At 36.0% G+C, this 21,552-nt stretch overlaps 1 protein-coding gene across 2 annotated transcripts in view; it reads left to right on the forward strand.

Moving 5' to 3' along the window:
* Grm7 (glutamate metabotropic receptor 7) overlaps positions 1-21,552 on the forward strand; it is a 986,583-nt gene that overhangs the window by 921,305 nt on the left and 43,726 nt on the right. The window contains exons 9-10 of one of the 2 annotated variants that reach the window (XM_023719803.1): positions 5,113-5,359; positions 11,314-11,405. In XM_023719803.1, coding sequence (XP_023575571.1) covers positions 5,113-5,359; positions 11,314-11,384 — 318 coding nt within the window. In that variant the 3' untranslated portion in view covers positions 11,385-11,405. Of the gene's footprint in view, positions 1-5,112; positions 5,360-11,313; positions 11,406-21,552 lie in introns of those variants that run through there. The other variant, XM_004635231.1, reaches the window with a different exon arrangement.

Here is a 21,552-nt window from a genome sequence, read left to right on the forward strand (position 1 = left end):
AAAGCTTTATGTAGAAGTATCAATTCACTGAGCATTAAATACGAGCAAAGCGTCAGGTGACAGAAAGGCAATCCAGGAGAAAGGTAAGTAGGAGCCAAATATATACTGTGAAAAAACAACTGTAATCAACAATGAATACATTACACATTGCATAGTGATTATTGTACTTATTTATATATTTTATTTTTAATTGACTAAACTTTATATGTTTATGGTGCATAAAATGATATTTTGATATAGAGCTACTTTAGAGAATGGCTAAATCAAGCTAATTGACACATTACCTTAACATGCTTCTTGGTGGTACAGAAACTTAAAAACTACCTTTTAGAATTTTTTCAGTAAAAAACACATTGTTAACCATATCCACCATGTTATACAACAGGTGTCTTTACTGCTTTTCTCTGTGCCTAGAAGGCTCCTCCCCACTGGCAGGGAGCATGCCCGTGATGCTCCTCATGCTGCGCCATGCTCCTGAGCCAGTGCAGGCACCTGAGAGAATCTCAATGAAATAGCAACCCCCAAATGCAATAGAGAAAAGGTGTCTCACCTAATATGAAAGACGACTAGCAATGATGTCCACCACGTCATCAACAGTTAATTATTTCCTATATCTGTGGTTTGGCACCTCCAAATTGCTCCCAGAATTGTTTTCCAATTGATTAATTGAATATTTCTACAGATTACAGTGATGATTATCTACTGTAAATATATTATAATTCATTTTATAATGTATAGCTGAAGACAGTGTCCATAATGAGACTAATTTAATTAACACAAATATGTGAAATGGGGTTTCCCCCCACAATTCCAGTGCTCTGTCTCCATGCAGCCTGTCTTTATTGAGGCTAGTAATGCTTGCTTTGGAATCTCTCAGATTGGTTTTCTGCTAAATTGATTGTGAAACATTTACAGAAGACTTGACAACTTTCAGAGTTGCTCTCTAGCCCTTCAAGTGTTAGGTATCTAACAAATAGCTTATTAATTAAATGGCAATTTCTTCTACTCCTGAACAGGCAAGAAGTTTTGCTTAATACTGTTTCAGTATGATTATCTCAGTGCAGTTAAGGACAGATTGAACACCAGGTTTCAAGTTTCTTAGTAACTGAATATTAGACAATGAAAAGTCCACTAAGTGATGTACCAGCTTATAAAGCAACAAAGGCATCTCATAAAATACCTTCAGATGCTAATCAACAATGAACTTTGAAGCCAAGATAAGAAAATATATGGAGGAGATTTAGCTGAATTTTACCTGTCACTTAATTGTCCCCATGTCTGTATGGCTAACCAACCTTATAATGAAAACAAACAGGATAGTGCATTACACAAACAAATATCAGGTAAAACAAGAACCCCATGGCATAGAATACCTACATTGTAATTTGCTGTAAGAATGTACTAAGGATGATTGTAGGGCAGAAACCCAGGATTATAGACAGATGAGCCTTCCCTAAGGGCAGATAGGCTATGCATTAGCCATCTTTCTCACCACTAGGGCACAACGTCTGATACATCCTAGAGAAGAAGACTCTAGGAGACTAATTTGGCTCACTGTTTCAGGGGACTTAGGGCCTGGCTGAATGGCTCCAGCAGGAACAATCATTGTGGAGAACATGACAGAGCAAAGCTACTTCATTCATGGTGACCAAGAAGCACAGCAGAGAACACTGGCAGAAAGGAAGGGAAAGGGGGCCATGCTTAGTAACAAAGACCACACCTCCATGGCTGACCCAGATCCACCCAGAAGTGTGATTTACTAATTTCATGAATATTTGTTAACCCAGTCAAGCTGACACATTATGATTCATGATGGCAGTCAATGATCTTAGTCCTCTCCTGGTGCCTAGATACCTGTGGACCTGGACCTCTTGGATCTCCATAGCTTCTAATTTTTTATCTATATACTTACTGAAAGTTCTTATGTAGCACTTAGTATGTAATAGGTCCTATATGAAGCATTTTGCAATGACTAACTTATTTAATTATCTAGATAACATTAAGAGGTAGGTGTTCTGGTTATCCCAATTTTACAGATGTAGAAGCTGAAAAGTAATTTGGCCAGCATCACAAAACTAGCATTTGGTAATTGAACTTGAAGATACTGCATCAAGGTTCTTCATTTTCAATCACTATGCTATGTTAAAAAGATATTCGGGTTAAGAAACGGTAAGAATTTGGTCACTGACTTTGATTTTGGTTGTCATATATTTGTGAACTGTTACAAAAAATGGTAACATAATATCATATTCTTAATATTTGCATATGAAAATAAATACTTTATAAAATAAATGTTTAGACTTGGAGTCAAATTATTAAATAGTTTTTGGTTTTAAAAGTATGTATGATAATTGTGATGGGTTGTATCTAGATGTTCCCATAGAGCCTCATGCACACATAGGGCTTTTCAAGAGTGCCTGGCTCTAAAGTGTGTGATGCTAGGATTTATTCATGGTGCAATTCTAGGATTAAAGGTGTGAGTGTTACCTGTCCTAAGTGTAGGTAGCCTGACAAGATATTAGGGACAGAAAGAGGTTCATCACTTGTTGCTTGCCTGCTGCTTGCTGTCTGCTGCCTGCCTTGCTTTTCCATGGACTGCTTTTCCTCTGCAGTGCCCCTCTGCTATGCCACTGCCTTGGAGCCAGCAAATATGCACTGAAAGTTCTTAAACTGTGAGCCAAAATATACTTTTCATCCCTTAACTTTGGGTATTTGGTATACTGTCTCAGCAACAAGGAGAGTGAGACAGAAATATACACACATGCAAATATTTATAATCACATACACATATAATTGATAGTTATATATGAATAATAAATGTTAAATGATTTCTTCAAATGAAAAATTAACTCATGAGTAGAGAAATGAAAATACAATGTGGTCCAGAGAGATAGCTCAATAGAATAAGTGCTAACGTGGCAAGCACAGGGTTTTATGTCCAATACCTTATACTGCAAAAAAAAAAAAAAAAAAAAGACAATATAAGTTCCTATGGTTTAGTTCACAAACTTTACAAGAGCTACCTGGACTGTGTAGCTCTTGGTTTAGAAAGCCCTCTTGAGTAAGATGATACCTATGAACCACAATTAAGGAAGAAATATTTTCTATGTCCATAAAGTCCTGTTACCATGATGAGATTTCATGAACAGTGTACGGTTGCAGAATGGAATGATAGTGAATAAAAGATATTGTAATAGGAAAAGAAGAACCTCTGAGATATGATCTAATTAAAAGCCAAAAAGATCATTAATTTAACATTGATTTTATCTATTTTTCATTCATTCAATATTGTGGAATTAGCAGCTGGCAGTTCTTTTTAACCATTCAGAGACATACAAATTCAAATTAATCTTGGCTAGAAAACTGTATTTCTTTCAGATGAATATCAAAGGTACTTTTGATTCTACAGGAGCTTCAATTAAATAATTATGACCAGAAACATCCAGGCAGTCAATAGATCTAATAGAAATTCTTGCATATTTCTAGAAAGGCTGTTTGACCATTGAGGAATAAGTAAGGAAAATGTGTCAATCACTGGATCCCATCTGTCACATATTTATCAAGTATCTACATTTTCCTGTAATACAGACATAATAATATCCTTGAGAAACAGATTTTACTTTACAGAACCTAAGACCCAGCTAGAGAAATGGACAAACAGTAGTATATAATTGCAGAGACTAATGATGAAAAGAATCTTTTGAGAGTATATAAGTAAGACATTGGCCTAGATTTGACAGTGGTTTGTTATAGGTGTTCAAGGAAGTGAAGAACAAAGAATTCATATAGGAAAGGAATTTTTAGAACTAGCATGTATGTATGCACATGTATGTATGTCCTATAGTTGAAAGACCACAGTGTTTTCAAGACTTGGAAGATAGCTCACTCTAATTTAGCCCTAGGGAAGCAGGAATGGAGGTCAAGGAGGTAAGAAATGGTGCAAAACTGGTCAAACATAAACCATATAGTACCTTGTAGAATCCATTAAGGATGAGGACTTTTATCCTCAAATCAGTGAGAAGACAGTCATAGGACAACACAAGTATGCTCCGCAGGTGTATCCCGCAGGTATAAAAGGTAATATTGGCCTGTTGAATTTAATCTAGCTTTTCGAAGTCATGCAAAACACAGACATTCTTCATATACGAGGGGCTGGGATCAAAGTAAGGCACATCATAAATGCAACAAGATCAAGGCGCAGTTCGCCGACAACCTTAAAGCACTGGTGTTTCAAATCCCAATCATGGCAAGGAGCTACACTGGACAGGAAATTAACAATGACCCCACTTTCTTGAGGAAACAAGGATATCTGTGGGAGTGCCACCCAAGCTACAAATAACACAAAGCCAGAATAAGCTGTTGTTCATTCTCATTTGCCAACATAAAGATGGTGGACAAGCCACATTGCTGAATCTTGGTTTCTTTCCCTTTGTGTTTTATAAAACAGAGTTATGCAAGAAGGCCTTACTTTTGAAGGAAAATTAATTTATTGCTTTGTAGGTATGGTAAGATATACTGTTTTTGAAAAACAATATAGGGCTGGGGAGATAGCTCAGCAGCTTAATCACCTGCCTGGCAAGCTCATGGTCACAAGATCAATCCCTGGTATTGGAAAAAACAACACACACACACACACACACACACACACACACACACACACATAAATATTTATTAATATATTTTTCAAAGAAGGCCCCATAATACTGGCATAATAAATTATAAACTGTTTTAGTATTTTTGTATGTATGTAAGATAAAAAATAACTATGTCTTTCTCAAGTTTACAAATTCCTCTGATGTTTGTGTCTTCAAATTCTGCTGCCATTCTGATTAAAAAGACTGAAATTTGATTTAAGGTCTACCCAGAACTTCAGTGTGGGAGGCTTTCCCAAGGAAAACATGCACAGGGAATTATCCCATGACATTCCATCAGTTACTACATGCATAAATTCTCTGATAAGTGGGCACAGTCTGTCTTCCATTTTTAACAAAATGCTTGTGAGATTACTGTTTTCTCTCCTAACCATAATCATTGCTGACATCGCTTTAAGTGTTCAGACTCCCTCTGCGGTCATTTTATTTGTAATAGTGCCTTGTGTGTTGTGTCTCCTAGCTCTACATACAAACTACCACGCTTACAATCTCCATGAACCTAAGTGCGTCAGTGGCGCTGGGAATGCTATACATGCCGAAAGTGTACATCATCATTTTCCACCCTGAACTCAATGTCCAGAAACGGAAGCGAAGCTTCAAGGCAGTAGTCACAGCAGCCACCATGTCATCTCGCCTGTCACACAAACCCAGTGACAGACCCAACGGTGAGGCAAAGACAGAACTCTGTGAAAATGTAGACCCAAACAGTAAGTAACTCTCCTTTCTTTTTATTTTACCATCCTGCATCAGGAAGCTCTAGGAAATGTGTTGCTTCGCCTGAACATCATATTTATCTAAGTAATTCAGTTACCTTGGTGAATGTTAACTTTTGCTTTTCTGGGTTTGACTCATTCCTGCCACCATTTTTGTTTTTGTCCATGTTGGTTAAAAACAACAAAAAATAGCATTTAAAAATTCCATTTAAGAAATGTGAAGCCACCCCCTTGCCTTGTTTATTGCTCTTTGCTACCAAATTTCTTAGACTTTCCTCCTTAGTTGCATCTTTCCTGCTAAGAAAACAACTTGCTATTAAGGAGAAAACTTTTTGTTAAGGGAAATGACCTCTTGCTAGGCAAACTTCCATACCTCCTGAACCCTAACAGACAAAATGTAAGTGGAATATTTAAGAATTTATGAAGCATAATTTTCCATTGGTATATGACTACAGAGAACTTTTTTTTAACTGATACAGTCATCTAGAAACAAAAAATACCCAATATATTGGACAAAGTTGTCCAGCTGCCATTTATACAATAGAGCTCAGTGACATCACCATGTGAGGAAAAAATGTCTGGTCCCATTACAGAAGAGTCATCCTATAAAAAATATACCTGAGAGAATTAAGGAAGATCCTTTAGATTTGAGATATTATGTAGCATATCTATAGCCCTTCAGTATTACCTTCAGTCATACCTGTAAATGATCCTAAATAAAATGTGTATAGAGACATCACTGGAAAGAACCCAGTCCCAAACTCAGAGGCAAAATGTATGTATTTTTCAATTGCTAACATTACTAATAATATGGTGGCAAGAGTGAATTTCAGATTATAAACAAATAACTCTAGGATTAGCTTTCCAGAAAAGTTTGTCAGTTCTACATAGAAAGAAATACTTCAATATACATGATAATTCCTGTTTTTAAGACAGAAGAGACTCTGTGTTGTCCACTAAGTCATTAAAAATAAACTAATTTTCAATTATGAACTGATCTTGTAGCAAAAGAAGTAGGAGAGGCTATCGCGATTTAGTCCTAACAAATATTATGCAATGAATCACGGTCTTAGTTCATCTACATTTATAAGTACTTCAACAAAAGACATGAAGTGCTTTCACAATAAGTGGACAAAGTTGGTTATTTAGCACCATGGGGTTCACTTTGACTTTTCAATACAAGAGATGAAGGATAAACAAAAAAAGGGGATACAGATGAATGACCATTTTGTATCTGTGTATTCAAAATGGTTAGGATAGATATATAGTTAAATTCTCTTAATGAATAGAGGGATTTGTTCTAATAGTGTTTGTAAATAGGATATCATGTCTGCATCTTGTACAGCAAATAACCACTAGGAAGAGAACATGCAATGTGTTAATTATTGAAACTGTCCTACCGATTTGATTTGAAACTGTCTCATTTCTATTTCTTTCTCAATAAAATTATGGAAAAAATGAAGAAAAATCATCTCCTTGAAACAAGGGAGAAACAGAACAAATGTGTAGGCTGAGCTGTCCTCAGAGAAAGCAGTCAAGCAAAAGGAAGAGAAGATAGTGAAGCACCATGGCATGAAGTATGGTGTAGGAAGTGGCTTTGGAAAAAGACAAATTGAGTTCAAATCTAAGCCATTCCATTTATCAAATGTGTGACTTTAAGAGTCATTGAGCTTTTCTAAATCTTAGCATCAGTGCCAGGGAGATAGCTCAGTGGCTTAAGCACCTGCTTGGCAAGTGCAAGGTCCAAAGTTCTACCCCTAGTACCACCAGAAAAAAAAAGTGCAAATGAACAAACAAAATGATCTAAATCTCAGCATTTTTATGTATAAAATGGAAGTAATAATATCTGTATCATAAAAGTGTCATGAAATAGAATATCAATCAAAAGCTAATTCTTTCTATTCCTGAAAATGTGAAAAACTTTGTTTAAAAGTACATTTCATTTCAATGTGACTGCTTAAGTAAATATAACAGTTCAGTTAAAGACAGACTGAACACCACGGGGGACATGAAACTGAAGCAATAAAAGAAATTCCATTATCATATCTATGCATATATTTATGCATGTGCCTGTAATGATAAAGTACTGATATATTTATACTCCTATAGTTTTTACTGTAGAATCTCATGTCAGGGTTGCATTTTATGGAACTTTTATCCGGCAGCTGTTCTAACATGTATGGTTTTTATTTATTTCTGGTGTACACACACACACACACACACACACACACACACACACATAAAATTAACTAGATATTTCTCCAAATAATTAAGTAGGCAATATAGTTGCTGAAAGTATATGCATTAAAAATTATCAAACTATAAGTTTTGAATTGGGTACTTAATTCAATGCTACACTACTTAGAATCACAAACTTACAAACTACTTTTACTTTTGGTACGTTGAGGCCTTTTAGGTTATAACAGTAGTTCTTATAATGCTTAGACTAACATTAATAATAGCACTAGCATTGTTGCCATTTGGAATAGATATACATAAATAGATACTCCATACTTTGTAATGGCTGCTCACTTTTCACAAGTTGCTTACTGACTGGGAATTATTGTTGGATATTATTTCATTTTGCTGAGTAAACTCAGGCTTAGAGCCCTTATGTGACATTATGAAAGTCCACATCTTGTTAGCAGCCAAGATTGCACCAACCCAGGTCTGACTCCTAAACTGAAGCCTGTTCCACTTTGCTCCTTTTTTTCTTGAAACATGAGTGAAATGCCAAAATTCTAAGGCAGAAATTACCCTCTTGGCTTCCTCGTTTGTTAACATAGCTTATGTATGCAGAATGTAATGGTGATACTGTTTGTCGAGAGATGCATTTGACCAATATGCTATGGAATGTATTATTGCTTACTGTATTGTTTATGCACAGCAGTAACCTGCACTCAAAGAAGGCTGCTTAGGTAGAGGCTTCCTCTTACCAACTGAAAAATTCAAATGCTGTATAATCAATTTCAATCACAACAATGATTCCACTGGGAATTCGTTGGTGTCTTTCCTTAAGAGAATGCTCTTTGAGTGGTGGGAGGGGGATGCTGTTGTTTGTGTCTACATAGCATCAAGATAAACATTCCAGAAAAATACAAAAATCTAAAGGAAGAAATACAGCCTTTGTTTTATAACAAGTCTGAAAGACGTTTGAAAATTGTTTCAGCCCTTTTGGCACTGTGTAGACACTTCCGTAAAACTCCCTAAAGTCTTTGGCTAGACATTGGGTGAGCCACAGGAGGGGATTCATGTACCTCAAAACACGGGGTTTCTGATGAGCCAGCCCCCTGAGGTCCCAAAACAGAATCCAGACACTTTATCCTCAGCCGTGTAACCCAAGAGCACGATGGCCATGTTCTAGATCCTTAGCATCCAATACGTCAGCACTAGCATGGGTGGCTCTCATGTACTTGAAATGTGATAACTCACTTGAGCAAAAGCATTTTATTGTATTTTGCTTCAAATAATTTAAATAGCCACCAATGCTTATGGCTACTGCATTGGACAGCACCATTCTAGAAGTTACTGTGACTTAATAAATAAGGATTGCATTTTTAAGTCCCATTGGAGATGATTCCCATAATTTCAGCAGTCTTGCTGATTTGAGACAACCTTAACTTAAAAATTATGTAAACAGTAAGGTAAGAAAAGATGCAGAAGTCATTTAAAATAAATCTAAAGTTGATGTTGTATTCATGAATCAGATGCCATAGAGAGTGTTTATATTTGTCAACTCAGTCCTCAGCAATGAAAAATATATGTACATAGAAAAAAGTAATGAAAACAGACCACTGTTGTCATACTAGGTAGCATTGTAATATTCTGTTCAATACCAAATATGCCTCAAATTAACTTAAGTATCTAGATTTTGGTAATGGGGACAAAGGGACAAATTAAATTCAAGCTGGCTGGTTAAAAACAAGAAAAACCACAAAACATACACTTGAAAAATATATCTCTTCAGTGGGGTATTCTGTTTATAATTTTCTGAGGGCGGGTATCTGAGAAGAAAGTCAAGTTTATCATACAAGTTACAAAGTAAATAATGGAACAGAAATGTCCTCTTACCCATTGTTGGTCGCAGTGTATTTCAATCTTCAGTGTTTTCATTTGAACAGCTCTACTCCATCATTGCAGTTTGCCGTCTGGTGCATGCACGCTTCTACTCATCCAACCAACTCTGCACTACAGCTCCTTGTCTACATAGAGTCAAACTTGCTTGTTGGCTTACTGGGCAGATATGATAACTGCCCCCATACTGCTTTGTTTTCCTCCAGGAGTTGAATTTTCCTCTCGTTTGCTTCTTCAGTTATATTCCACTGTTTGAAAGAAAAAAAATTCTTCTATATGGGACCGACAGTTAATCAAGACTTTCAAAATTTTAATGTTATCTGTATGATACTGACATAGTCAAGCTTGAGCCAGTGTTTTCTGGTCTCTATCTTCAGATTGAAAAAAAGCAAGCTCAGAAGGCAGAATATATAACTCAACTACTTCTTGAAATTTGAGATTTCTATCACTAGGGGTACAGAAAAGCCTGCTGTCATTTGGAGAGTTTTAGATGATTCCTGCTTAATAATCCTTTCTGAAAAGAAAAGCATGTCAAAACTTTGTTTATCTCACGTGGCTCCTGGATTTGGCATCTTCCTATGCACCTTCTATTGCTGATCAGCATGTGTATTTACCGCGAACTTGAAGATGCCAGGTAAATAGAAGGGCATGCTTGTGCTTGGGCCATGGCTTATTGCTGGCCATTGCACTCCTTTTCAAGCTGGATGGATGCTCTTAGGAAGAGGCAGCATGGCTCTACTGGAATAGGTGAATGAGATCTTTTTTCCTTTCTCACATGAACTGGTCGCAACCAGATGATGCTCTGCGAATTACCCTCTGGTTTCAGGCTTTCTTTGGTGAAGGATCTCCATGAATAATAATGAGAGGTCTAAGCTACCTTTCACCTAATATCTCATCCATTTTCTAAGCTACTATTCTCAGGCAGTGTAGAGAAACAAAATGCCCTGAGTTAGATACAGAAAGTTGGAAGTTGGAAGCACCTAGATGTGATGGGCAGGTGAACAGCTAGGGACGAAACCCATTCTTGAACGTGGGGGTAGATGGCTAACTAATAAGCCTGGGGTAGAAACTGGATGTCCGTACTACATGAAAGATGGGAGTAAGTTGTCAACACATTTTATAGTGAAATACATGTTAGAATAACAAAAATATATGCCTCTGATATAAAATATTTAAAATATGTCTATTCTGATGCTGCTCTTGTTTTGCTACCAGATTTATCTTTACTGGAAGGAAAATATATAAGTAAAGCATGTGTTCTTAAAGAAAACAATCTTATAAAGTGGAATTGTCAATATAAGGACTTATTTGGTTAAGCAAACAAAACCTCAGACTGCTAGAAAATGGATGTGAGAACCAAACCTTACACAGGTGATGATGCCCAGAAAGTTCTGGAACACACTCCTGCACTGTGTTAATTTGTTATATTGTTTTGTTTCGTTTTGCTTCTTCATTTGTTTGGATCCCTAACTTCCTCAACATTCTGCTACTTGTTCCATCCTCCTGGACTCATAACACAAGTTGGTCACCATGACAGTGACTAGGCTGAGACCAAAGGAGTGGCAGCAGGAAGGAAGTAGCACTCTGAGCAACTAGATAAGTTACCTAAGGGCTGGTTCCCTCAGCTATTTTAACTCAGAGAAGTGAAACCCAAATCCCTACCCAAGAGGCACCAGTAATCCCATGTTCAGAGGTACCTGAATTGCAGTGAACTGGTCTATGGAACACTACTGGATCCCCCGGAGGAGTGGGAATACTCTTTATGGTCTCTATCGCAGCCTCTTCTCCAAAAACAAAAATGATAATAATAATGAAAAAGGAATATTGTGTGCAGACTTATTTTATACATACCTATATATTTACTTTTCCTGTAGACTGTATACCACCAGTAAGAAAGAGTGTACAAAAGTCTGTTACTTGGTACACTATCCCACCAACAGTATAGCTTTTGACTGCTTTCCAAAAGGTAAGAAAATGATCTAATTTTTATTTATTTATGTGTTCTTGTCTACTCTGCGAATGAGAAATAGTTCATGAAAACTGTGCATGATTACCTGTAAGTTTATCTATATGAAGAAATGTTTTTTGCAAGAAGATCTGTTTGATAAGCTTAGGGCTGGTGGTTGCTGCTCATCATGAGCCCATTTTGTGTTCTGGAGAACATGTTTATGAGGTGTATATTTCTGTTTTGCCTTATAAGTAGCATGACAGAGGATGGGTGGTAGTCACTCTGATGCATAGTCTAAAACTATCAGGAGTAAGAAATTATTTTTAAATTTGTGGTTTCGTAATCCAGCAATGTGGATTTCTTACAAGGAAAGAAAGGCTATTACGTTTCAAATATTTGTGGGGTTTTTTTCTTCCTAATTTGTTTATAACCTTAACATTAGGGATCCAAATACATATGTTCTCATTTATTTTTATTAAATATATTGAAAGAAATGTACTTTTTCTAGAAGTGTATGTATTCAAAAATCATAAATGGCTGGTCCTACAATCTGAATGCTTAAATTTTCTTGTCTCATTTTTACACAAGAGTTAATAATAATTCCAAGGGTATTAAACTTTATAGTTCAGAGAAAATGGTGAGCTTTATGACAGGTGATATGGGTACATGAATAAGCTTCCCCAAGGATATAAACTGATAAATCATTTATACTTATATATTACTTTAGGATCTTATTAATGAATATATGCTTTAAAAGAATAATATTAATGATATTTTTATCACTTACCCATTTCAGCCTCACCAATATTGTAATACTGTAGAGACAACCCTTGCTTTGGCAAGCATCTTTGTCCACTTGAGCTGGGCATTGAAAACTGTGGGAAAATAAACAGTGGAGGACATTGAATTTCTATAATAGGTGGTGGCTTTAAATAACATTCTCCTCTGATTTTCCCTTTACCTTGTAATGTGTTTATAAAATAGCAAGACCGAGTTTGAGTGAGACTCTAAGAGAATAAGCTATAAGGTCACTATCATGGGAGGGCAAAAATATTGCCTAAAATGTGGTCTGGTTTTCCTCTTTCCTATGCCAATATCATCAGATCCATATGAGATCATCGCTCTGCTTCATCTCCTCTTTGTTTTTGTAATGGTATGCTGGATACATATAATATTTTCCTCTTTTAACAAAATCTATTTAACACTATAAGACAGGACAAGAGTGCTTTCAAGGAGCGAATAGATTCTGTGGATTTTAGATGGGTGCCAACAACTCAGTCTTTAATTTCGGATGTATTATTCACGCAGTTATTTCCTTTTCCATATCAGCATGATCTGTCCTAGTTTTTAAATAGGGCATTATTTTCGACAGTGAATATATAACTGTATTCCAGTGAGATTTCAACATTTTGCAGTACAAGTCCTTGTCAAAACTCACCACAGCTCATCATTTTAACAGTGCTTTTACATGAGACTTCCTGAGAATAAATGAGAGGAAATTTTCCCTGAATTAAAAAAATGATAAATTTGATATTAGTCAATTAAAAAATTCCCTTTAAATCCATTCTAAGTTAATGTATTTTGGGTTAAAGAAATATGGAAATGTTTCTAGTCAATCTTTCCATTAAAAAGTAGTTTTAAGAGGTAATGTTTAAGAAATAAGCTCAATTTATTGCTAGGTTGTCTTGCTGTAAAATTTTTGATTAGAGAAAATCTGAGAATATAAATTGGAAGATCAGTTGGGGTGGGAAAACATGGCCTAGTAATGTGAACTGTACATTTTCTTCCCTACATTAGTGGGACTTGTATCAGATCATTATTCTATTTCTTCCCATCTTTGTTTTTATAACAGTATTCTGGTCTCATTTGTGATCAATTTTTAAATGGTTATATAAATTATTAATAAATACCATATATAGCTGCTTTTAAAGTAATTGATAATAAAAGATGGTTTGTTACATTTATTCAAGCAATGGGTGATTTACCTGTTCTAATTGATGATGAGGCTGTTCACCTTGGAATTCCAGTGAAGGAAGTCACTTTATGTATGTTCAAATTTATTTCTACATGATAGCTTCCAAAATATAAAACTGAAGAGAACACTATGGATTTGAGTGAATTTTGTACAACAATGCTAGTAGAATCTCAGTTTCAGCTGCTGTGTTCCATCAGAGGCACTCTTTATGCCATTTGGTTGTAAGACATTAAAGGCAACAACTTCTAATATAGACAGAACAAAACCAAATGTGAAGGAAAACATACACTCAAGTATACCTTTCAGTGAGGAATACCCTCCTGTGATAGACATTATCAGCCTGAACTCAGCAAAATCAACGCTGCTTCCATATTTATCTAAATATTTATAAATTTTATAACTCTAAAAGTATCATAAATCTAGTGACATTTATCTTTAAGCACAATGAAGAGAAAAAATAATTCCAGTGGGCATCAGCCACAGGTCAAGAAATAGGATGAGGGTCACAAGATGATCTAACTAAAACCTTTGAAGGGTTAACAATTCAGCCTTCCAAATATGGGCATAATAACCTTGAGTCATGTTTTGACGAGATTTTGTTCTTCTAAGCAAATACACAGGTGATAATATTGTTGACATCTCACTCACTGATTAAGTGGCATTTTTAAAAAGTAATTTGTTGTTGCTTGCAATTTATATAATAGATTTTTTAACACTTATAAGTGTTTTGAAACTCTGCAGTGGAAGTTTTCTATCATGTTGAGATGCACTTTAACATTCAGCATGATCTCTACTCTAACTGGATATCACTTCAATTTAAAAACCCACTTTGAAACTGTAAGTATAGCACAGCAAAGTATATTACCTGACCTTTGCCATTGACTCACCTTGGAAATAAATGCAGCTATAAATCTTTCCAGCATATTTCTCTGGGCCCAAGGATCCCATAAACCTCCACCGTTTCTCTCATCAGTGTTCATATAACAACATGCCCTCCAAATCCAGTTAATATCTGCCATCCCTGTCCTGCAACTTGAGTTTCACTTTAAAAATGGAATGAAAGTACACAAGGCCAGTATTTCTCTGAATTCTTACCCCAGCGGAAATGTACACAGCATGCCCTAAGGTCATGAAACTATGCCCCAATTTACACGTAAGCATTGCCTTGTGCCATCTGGGCAAGATTTATGAACCTTAATACCATTATTAAGTTGAGCCACTCAAAGCAATGTTTGCTGAGGACTGGGGTTCAAAGTGCACAATAGCCACAGGAAGCTGAGATCTAATTGGACACATAAAGGTAAGCGATCATAACAGGATGGCAGACAGGGCCCTCAGCGAGATACAGATGTTGTCTGGCTCCCCAGGGTGCACCTTGCCCATGGTGTTTCCTCTGAGCTGGGCTTATAGGCTGATGAACTCTAAGCAACCACACAAGAAAGATGCTTCTGACAGGGAAGAGAATGTGCAAAGAACCTGGAGCAAGAGAATGTGATATTTTCTGAGAATAGAAAGCATATTTGTAAGGCTGACATACTAGGGTTGGAGGCAAACATAGTTTCAAAGGGTGATATAAAGGAACAAGCTTGAGAGGAGCTGGATTAGGCCTCCTTTGTCTTGTTCCTTTAATACAAGGGCCTGGCAAATCCCAGGCTCTGAGCTTTCCCTAGTACCTGGTAGATACAAAATAAGCATTTCTGAGTGAATAAGTACTAATGAGAAAACAGTCTACAACCTGAGTGGGTAGAGTGGGAATCTTTTAGATAAAGTGTCCAAGGTCAAATAAACTTTAAAAAGGTAATTATTATACTCTGGTATCACATTTTAAAAATGTGTTGTAGTTTTTCTGTACAACTACTAAAACTGAGGCCAGCGCTAAGTCTGCACCTATGAAATTGTTATCTTTTTCGATGTATTAAGCCGTATAAAATGAACAAAATTTATGCTTACTTCTCTTCTTCCACACACCACAGACGTCTCTACCATTTCCTTTCAAAGGGCACAAGAACATGAAAGATTCTGTCAGAAAATGGATCCTTTACTTTAAATTGATTAAAGATTATAATTTGATAAAAACATAAAACAATCTAATTAATGGTTTTCTGATTGAGTGTATTTTCTTAGGGGTTGCTATTCAGGACAAATTGTACCTTTTAAGGTCCAAATAATATTTTCATTTTAAAAGAAAAACAGTTCTCCACCAAAGTCAGTTTATCTTCAAAATCTTTCTTCCCTCCAATTACTGTGAATAAGCATCTTCCCAGTGCTCAAGTGGTGATGACTCTTGTTTCTGCCTATTAAAGATGTATCTCAACTTCGCAGATTTTTTTCCTGTACAATGGAGCGTGGATACATTTTAAATTAACTTTCTCTAGGAATCAAAGGTAATCATTATTTTTCTTTATGATGTACATGAATATTCTCATTATTTTTCTTTTCAAGTTGAAGATTAGTTTTGCATTCCCATTATATGTCTGTCCTTCCTCAGGTCTCTTCTGAGGATCTCAGCTTGCTAAGAAAGCTGTGGAAATGTCTGGAAACTTGTTTTTGCTGGACTATGGACAGCACTTAGAGGAGTAGGACAAGCAACAGCAGCCCCACCTTTTGTAAGTGATAGTCTAAGTATTGGTTACCACTCTGCATGTGCTATCTTTTTCTCAGAGCAAGAATGAGGAAAACTGGATTGGGATTTTAAGCCTGGCTGTGATATTGAAGGTTGTGTACACTTTGTTTGCCTCATAAATCTGTCAAATCTTTTAAGCTCCTAAGATTCCTCTTGTATAAGATAGAAACAAGTTTTCCTTGATGGGAAGTCACGTAGATAGGAGAGAACCTGTGTACTAAGGTCTTCTTTATAAGGCAGCATATGAAAGGGCATGGAAGTAGCATCATTAGTCTATGCTCACCTGTATAGTTTTTTTTTTTTTTTTATTTTAACTGGATTTCCTTGTTCTTTTTTTGTTTGTTCTTTCTTTGTTTGCTGCTATGTATTTTGTTTACCATAAACCATCAGAGTTGCAAGGGATGGCATATAAGTTGTCAGTGAATTAGGCAATCTTTTCTCTAGGTTCAAAAGCTCTGCAAATAATTATTTTAGTGTATATGTTGAACAATAAAATAATGACTGAGTAGAACAGTCTTTAATCTTTGCTCTGGTAACTAACATATACGATAGACTTAAGGACAGTATTTAATAAAATCAGCTAAGACAACCTTTGTGAGATTTTTACTGATACTTTCAAGTGTTGTTTCATCTGACTTATGTAAATATGGAGCTCATCTGCAGCATTAGCCTCACTCATCCCAGTCTTCAGAGACTTAGCACTATGCTTTGTAGCAGTCAGGTCATAATAATGCCAATTATGATTCTGATAATGCTGCCATGCAATCCATTTTGCTCTGGAATATGTAAAGAATCCCAAGAATCCCATCAGCCTTTGATCCAGGTCTTATTTCTCCCCACCCCATCACACATGAGCAGCTGAGGTTTAGACCAGGTAGGAACTTCTCAGCAATGCACACCCAGAAGTGGTGGAGCTGATGCCTACACTAACCTCACCTGGTTGTCCCAAGTTCAGTTAAAATTGTCGTAAGCTGATAACTCACTCCTCTGTTTAGTTGGCCAAGTTTGGTGTGAAAACATAATCAAAAGCAATTAAACTCAGAAGATTTTCTAACATTAAAAAGTGGTACCTCCTTTGATAAAAATTGTAAGAAAAAAATTTTACCATATCTTCAGCTGGGCATAATGGTGCATACCTGTAATCCTAGCATGTGAAAGACTGAGGCAGGAAGATCAGCATGAGTTTGAGGCCAGCCCAGGCTATAGAGCTAGTTTAAGGAAAGTCTGAACTATATAGTAAGATCCTGTCTTGAAACACACAAACAAACAAACCCCACCAGAAAATAAAAACAAAAACATAGCTTTATCACCTGCTCCTTTTCCCTGTGCTTCTGCAACAGCAAAACGCAGAAAGAAAGTGACCAACAGGGTCATGGTCATGGAGCAGCTCAAGATTTGATTAAGTTGACATATAGGATTAACATGAAAAATGCTAGATTTTAATTCTAAGAACTCAGTTCCTCTGTCTCTAGTTTTGGTCATATTAACAAATTTGATTTGCTATGATTTGCTAAAATCCAGGTTGAGACATGAGCTGTTATTTCTTCTTAGGTAAGATGTACAACTGCAACCACCCGTCTTCTCTGACATACAGTCCAGCAGCCATTCAAGGCAAGTATCCTTCTTAGTCTTTCTAAATACCCTAAGGAAACTTTGTAACTCAGTCTACCAATGAACACAAGAATGAAAGAGACCTTGTCCAACTAGTATGATCCCTAAAATGTAGCAGCGGTGTCATCTCATTGTTCCAAAATAATTGGGAAAAGGACATTAAGGAAGAATTGCAACCACAGCCCACTAAAATCTTATTTATGAGCCTAGGAACCTTGTTTAGGGAAAACACAGATGCCACAAAGTGGAGAGAGGTCATTAGGAAGACCAGTGCGACATAACACACAACAAGCCTGTCTTCCTGAGTACTGGCTTCTCAGTGCTGCTGGAGTAGGTCCACAGGGAGAGTCACTTCAGTGGAAACTCCTATCCTACTCTAATTTGTAAGACAAGAAAGTACGTAAAACAAGAGCTCAGCATATGAAACTATCATTGGCACCAACTAGGCAAACAAATCATCTCCATGCGCCTCAGTTTCCATGTTTGACAAATAGAACATAGTAATTCTGAGGGCTAAAAAAAAGTAAAGTACTGAGAACACAGTTTGGCACAGTACATTTGCAAGTGTTAATTGTCAGTGTTATTTTTTGTTCTCTAAAATTAATGTATTTTCTGTTTTTCCTCTAGGAAAGAATTTTGGAGGTTCTACTCTGACAACTTTCTATATTTTCTCTTATATGTATACTTTGTCTGTACCACACATAATAAAATTTGAGAGTGTCAAACAATCCATCTACATGTAATTTTTGTTTGGAAAGACCTGCAGGATTTTCAGATTGAAATATCAATACATCTCTGATCTTGTCTTCAACCTTTTTAGTATTGATCCTTTCTAGAACTATGGTGCCTTAAAGCTAAAATTTTACTGCACTATCAAATGAGCTATCTGGGAAATCACATTTAAACACACTTAGTTTTCATTTAATTTCATAACACTGCATGTATTTCCTGGCTTTAGGCATAAACACATTCAACATGATCATCATTGCGGTGATCTTTATATTAAATTAGTATGGTGCTACCTGTTTGTAACTCAGACATAAGGAAAAATGTCAAAGTCTTTAAAGATCTAAAACATCCTACTACATTCTGCATCTATCAAAGATTTAAGACATCCAAGATGTGGCAGAAAATTTCCTAAGAAGAAACCTTCAGAAATGCATTTAAGTTTCTTCCCAATCTAATTTAAGTCATTTGCTCTCCTAACCTGGTGCTCATGAGAAGGTAAACTATATTCAACAAGCTTTCCTGCTGATTCTCATGTATATCCGGGATACGGGAACATTTTCCTTAATTTTGCCAGCACATGCAATATGACACCGACATGATGATGATCACCTACACAAAGTATTAAACTGACATGGTTTTGGAAAAGCACTTGAGATACTGTCCAAGCCATACGTACCTCAACTTCGGGAAATCATCTCTTTCTGTACAAAGCACTGAGAAAAGCTATTTCAAGGTCCTCTCTAGAGGATCTGCAGACTGCTGTTACCGACTAAGGATGGATCTATTTGCAGATGTCTGTTGATACAACAGGAAAACAGTACTATCATGTAAAGCTGAATTTCCATAGCAACACTAAATAAGAAGCTAGGTCAATATTTATTTTTCCCTGTACTCTATAGGTCATAGTAACTCTTTTTGGCAAAGCACATTCATGGATCCTTACACAATCATTTCAAGTGACTCAGTAGAGCAATTCTCCATTTGTTTAGCCATGAAATCTTCAAGAGATCACTATATTTAAATCTTCCTTTATGCTTTTCATGCTCTGGCTAACCTTCAGTCATCAGTGCTTTTAATGAATAAGTCATGACCTCAAAGAAAGGCAGAAGAGTGCTCAGCAAGACAGAAGATGGTAGAGCTATTCTCCTGGGTATTAACTATCTTTGCTACATGCTTAGGCTGTAACATAGGCCAGTGCTCCCTCTCTAGGCATCACTTTTCCTATGTTCAAGATGGTTATAATGTCAGCAACTGTTTGACAGAGTAATTAATGAGATTAATATGTTCGTGACAAAGCTTAAACTCATGTGCTTGCTATCAGACAGCTTAAACCACTGGTAATACATGTATGACTGTCTCAGCAGGTGGCTTTTATTTTATTAATAGACTAATAAAATCAATAAGAATCATTTCCACCACAAATGGTATAAGATACCCAATGGGACAGTCATGTGTGAGCCGCCAGTAGTTCTAGACCACAGGAACATGTTAAATGTATTAAGAAATATAACACACTAAAATAAAGAAAGAAATATAAAATGCTGAATCCAGAACTTAGCATATAGTACCAGAATAAATAATTTCCTGTTAACTCCTCTAAATGGCTGTACCCAACTGAGTTACACTGTCAGTCTATGTTAACAGTTACATGTTAATAGTCACATATAACTATTTGCACTTAATTATAATTAATAAGAAATTAATTGTTGTTATCTTCAGTTATACTAATTACATTTCAGATGATCAATAAGCACCATAGCTAGCAGTTGTCAAGTTGAAAAGCAAAGACACAGAACATTTGCATTACCACAAAAAATTATTTTGGAAATACCTGAGCCGTAGATTAGAGAAAAAATTAAGAAATACCCTTAAAGAAAAGATATAGTATTCACCCTCTTTATTGCTCATGAGAAAAGTCTGGTTCTGACAGTGTTGGAAACTATTGTTTTCAAGGACTTAATAGTTTTTTTGTTTTGATTTATTTTGTTTTGGGAGCTTTGTTTTTATCAGTATGTATTTGTAGTATGTAAATAGTGTTTTCCCTGTTGGGAGTTAATACATATTAATATTATATCATAATTTTCTTTTCATCTCTTTCCACTCCCTCCTGCTTCCCTCCACCCTTGATCTCCTGATTCCCATTATCTACTTTTTTTTACTCTTTATTTATATTGGAGGTTTCTCAGATAAGAGAAATCATGTGATAGTTAAGGGTGTATCTTGATTTATTTCTCTTAATACTAAGAGAAATACTATGCTGTCAGGGTGCAACCAATTTCATTCCAATGATGCAAGTTTATCATTCTGTGTGTCAGTGTAGTATTCCATTGTGTATAAATACACTCTTTATCCATTCATTTGTTGATGGACATATAGGCTGCTTCCCAGATCTAGCTACTATGAATTGTGCTATTGTATTTATGGTTATACATGTATCATTTTAATGTGCTATCTTTAACTCTTTGGGAAAGATAACTAGGAAGGGAATGTCTAGGTTGAATGGAACATGTAGTAAAAAGTGGCTTACATTGCAGAGTAAAAATTACATCCTGTGAGGTAACAACTCACTGTTAGCCAGAAATGATTTTGCCTCAGTTGGGAAGATTACTATGTTTCCTTTCAGAGTAATACAGAGCTGTATACAATGCTCTGGATTCATTGTTTCTGTGGGTGAGCATAATTATTACAGAGGAAAGGTGACTTTTTTCAATTAACATACCAATGGCAGCAATGCAAATATTTCTTGCCATTCCACTCTTTGTCAGCAACAGAAAAGCCAAGTTAAGTATTTGAGGATGTGAACATCAAATTTCATGTAACCTTAGAATATTTCTATGCACTCTGCACATAGAAATGGCCTATTTTGTGATCTGGCATTGATGCAAAATGCTTGGTTGCTTCTCTTGAGTAAAATTGGCATTTTATTGTATGTATGGTTCATCCCTGTCATCACTGTCTGGTAGGTGTTTTATTACTGCTTCAGAACAAACAGAAATATAGAAAAAGGTCAGAAGATGATCTCATTTCCAATAAGCATAAGATTTGTCTGAAAAAATCAATAGGTATTGATGCTTTACTTTGGCCAAAAGAATCCTTGCCACTAATTATTATTATATAATGGGAGATATGTGAAACTATGAAGAAAATTTAGGAATGAGAAGAGGACCAAGATAGTAAATCCCAGAACACCTTATCAAACTGATTGAATATGCTTCTTTATTATTATT

The sequence above is a fragment of the Octodon degus genome, unplaced genomic scaffold (genome assembly GCF_000260255.1).
Source record: "Octodon degus isolate 3935 unplaced genomic scaffold, OctDeg1.0 scaffold00071, whole genome shotgun sequence".
Lineage (NCBI taxonomy): Eukaryota > Metazoa > Chordata > Mammalia > Rodentia > Octodontidae > Octodon > Octodon degus.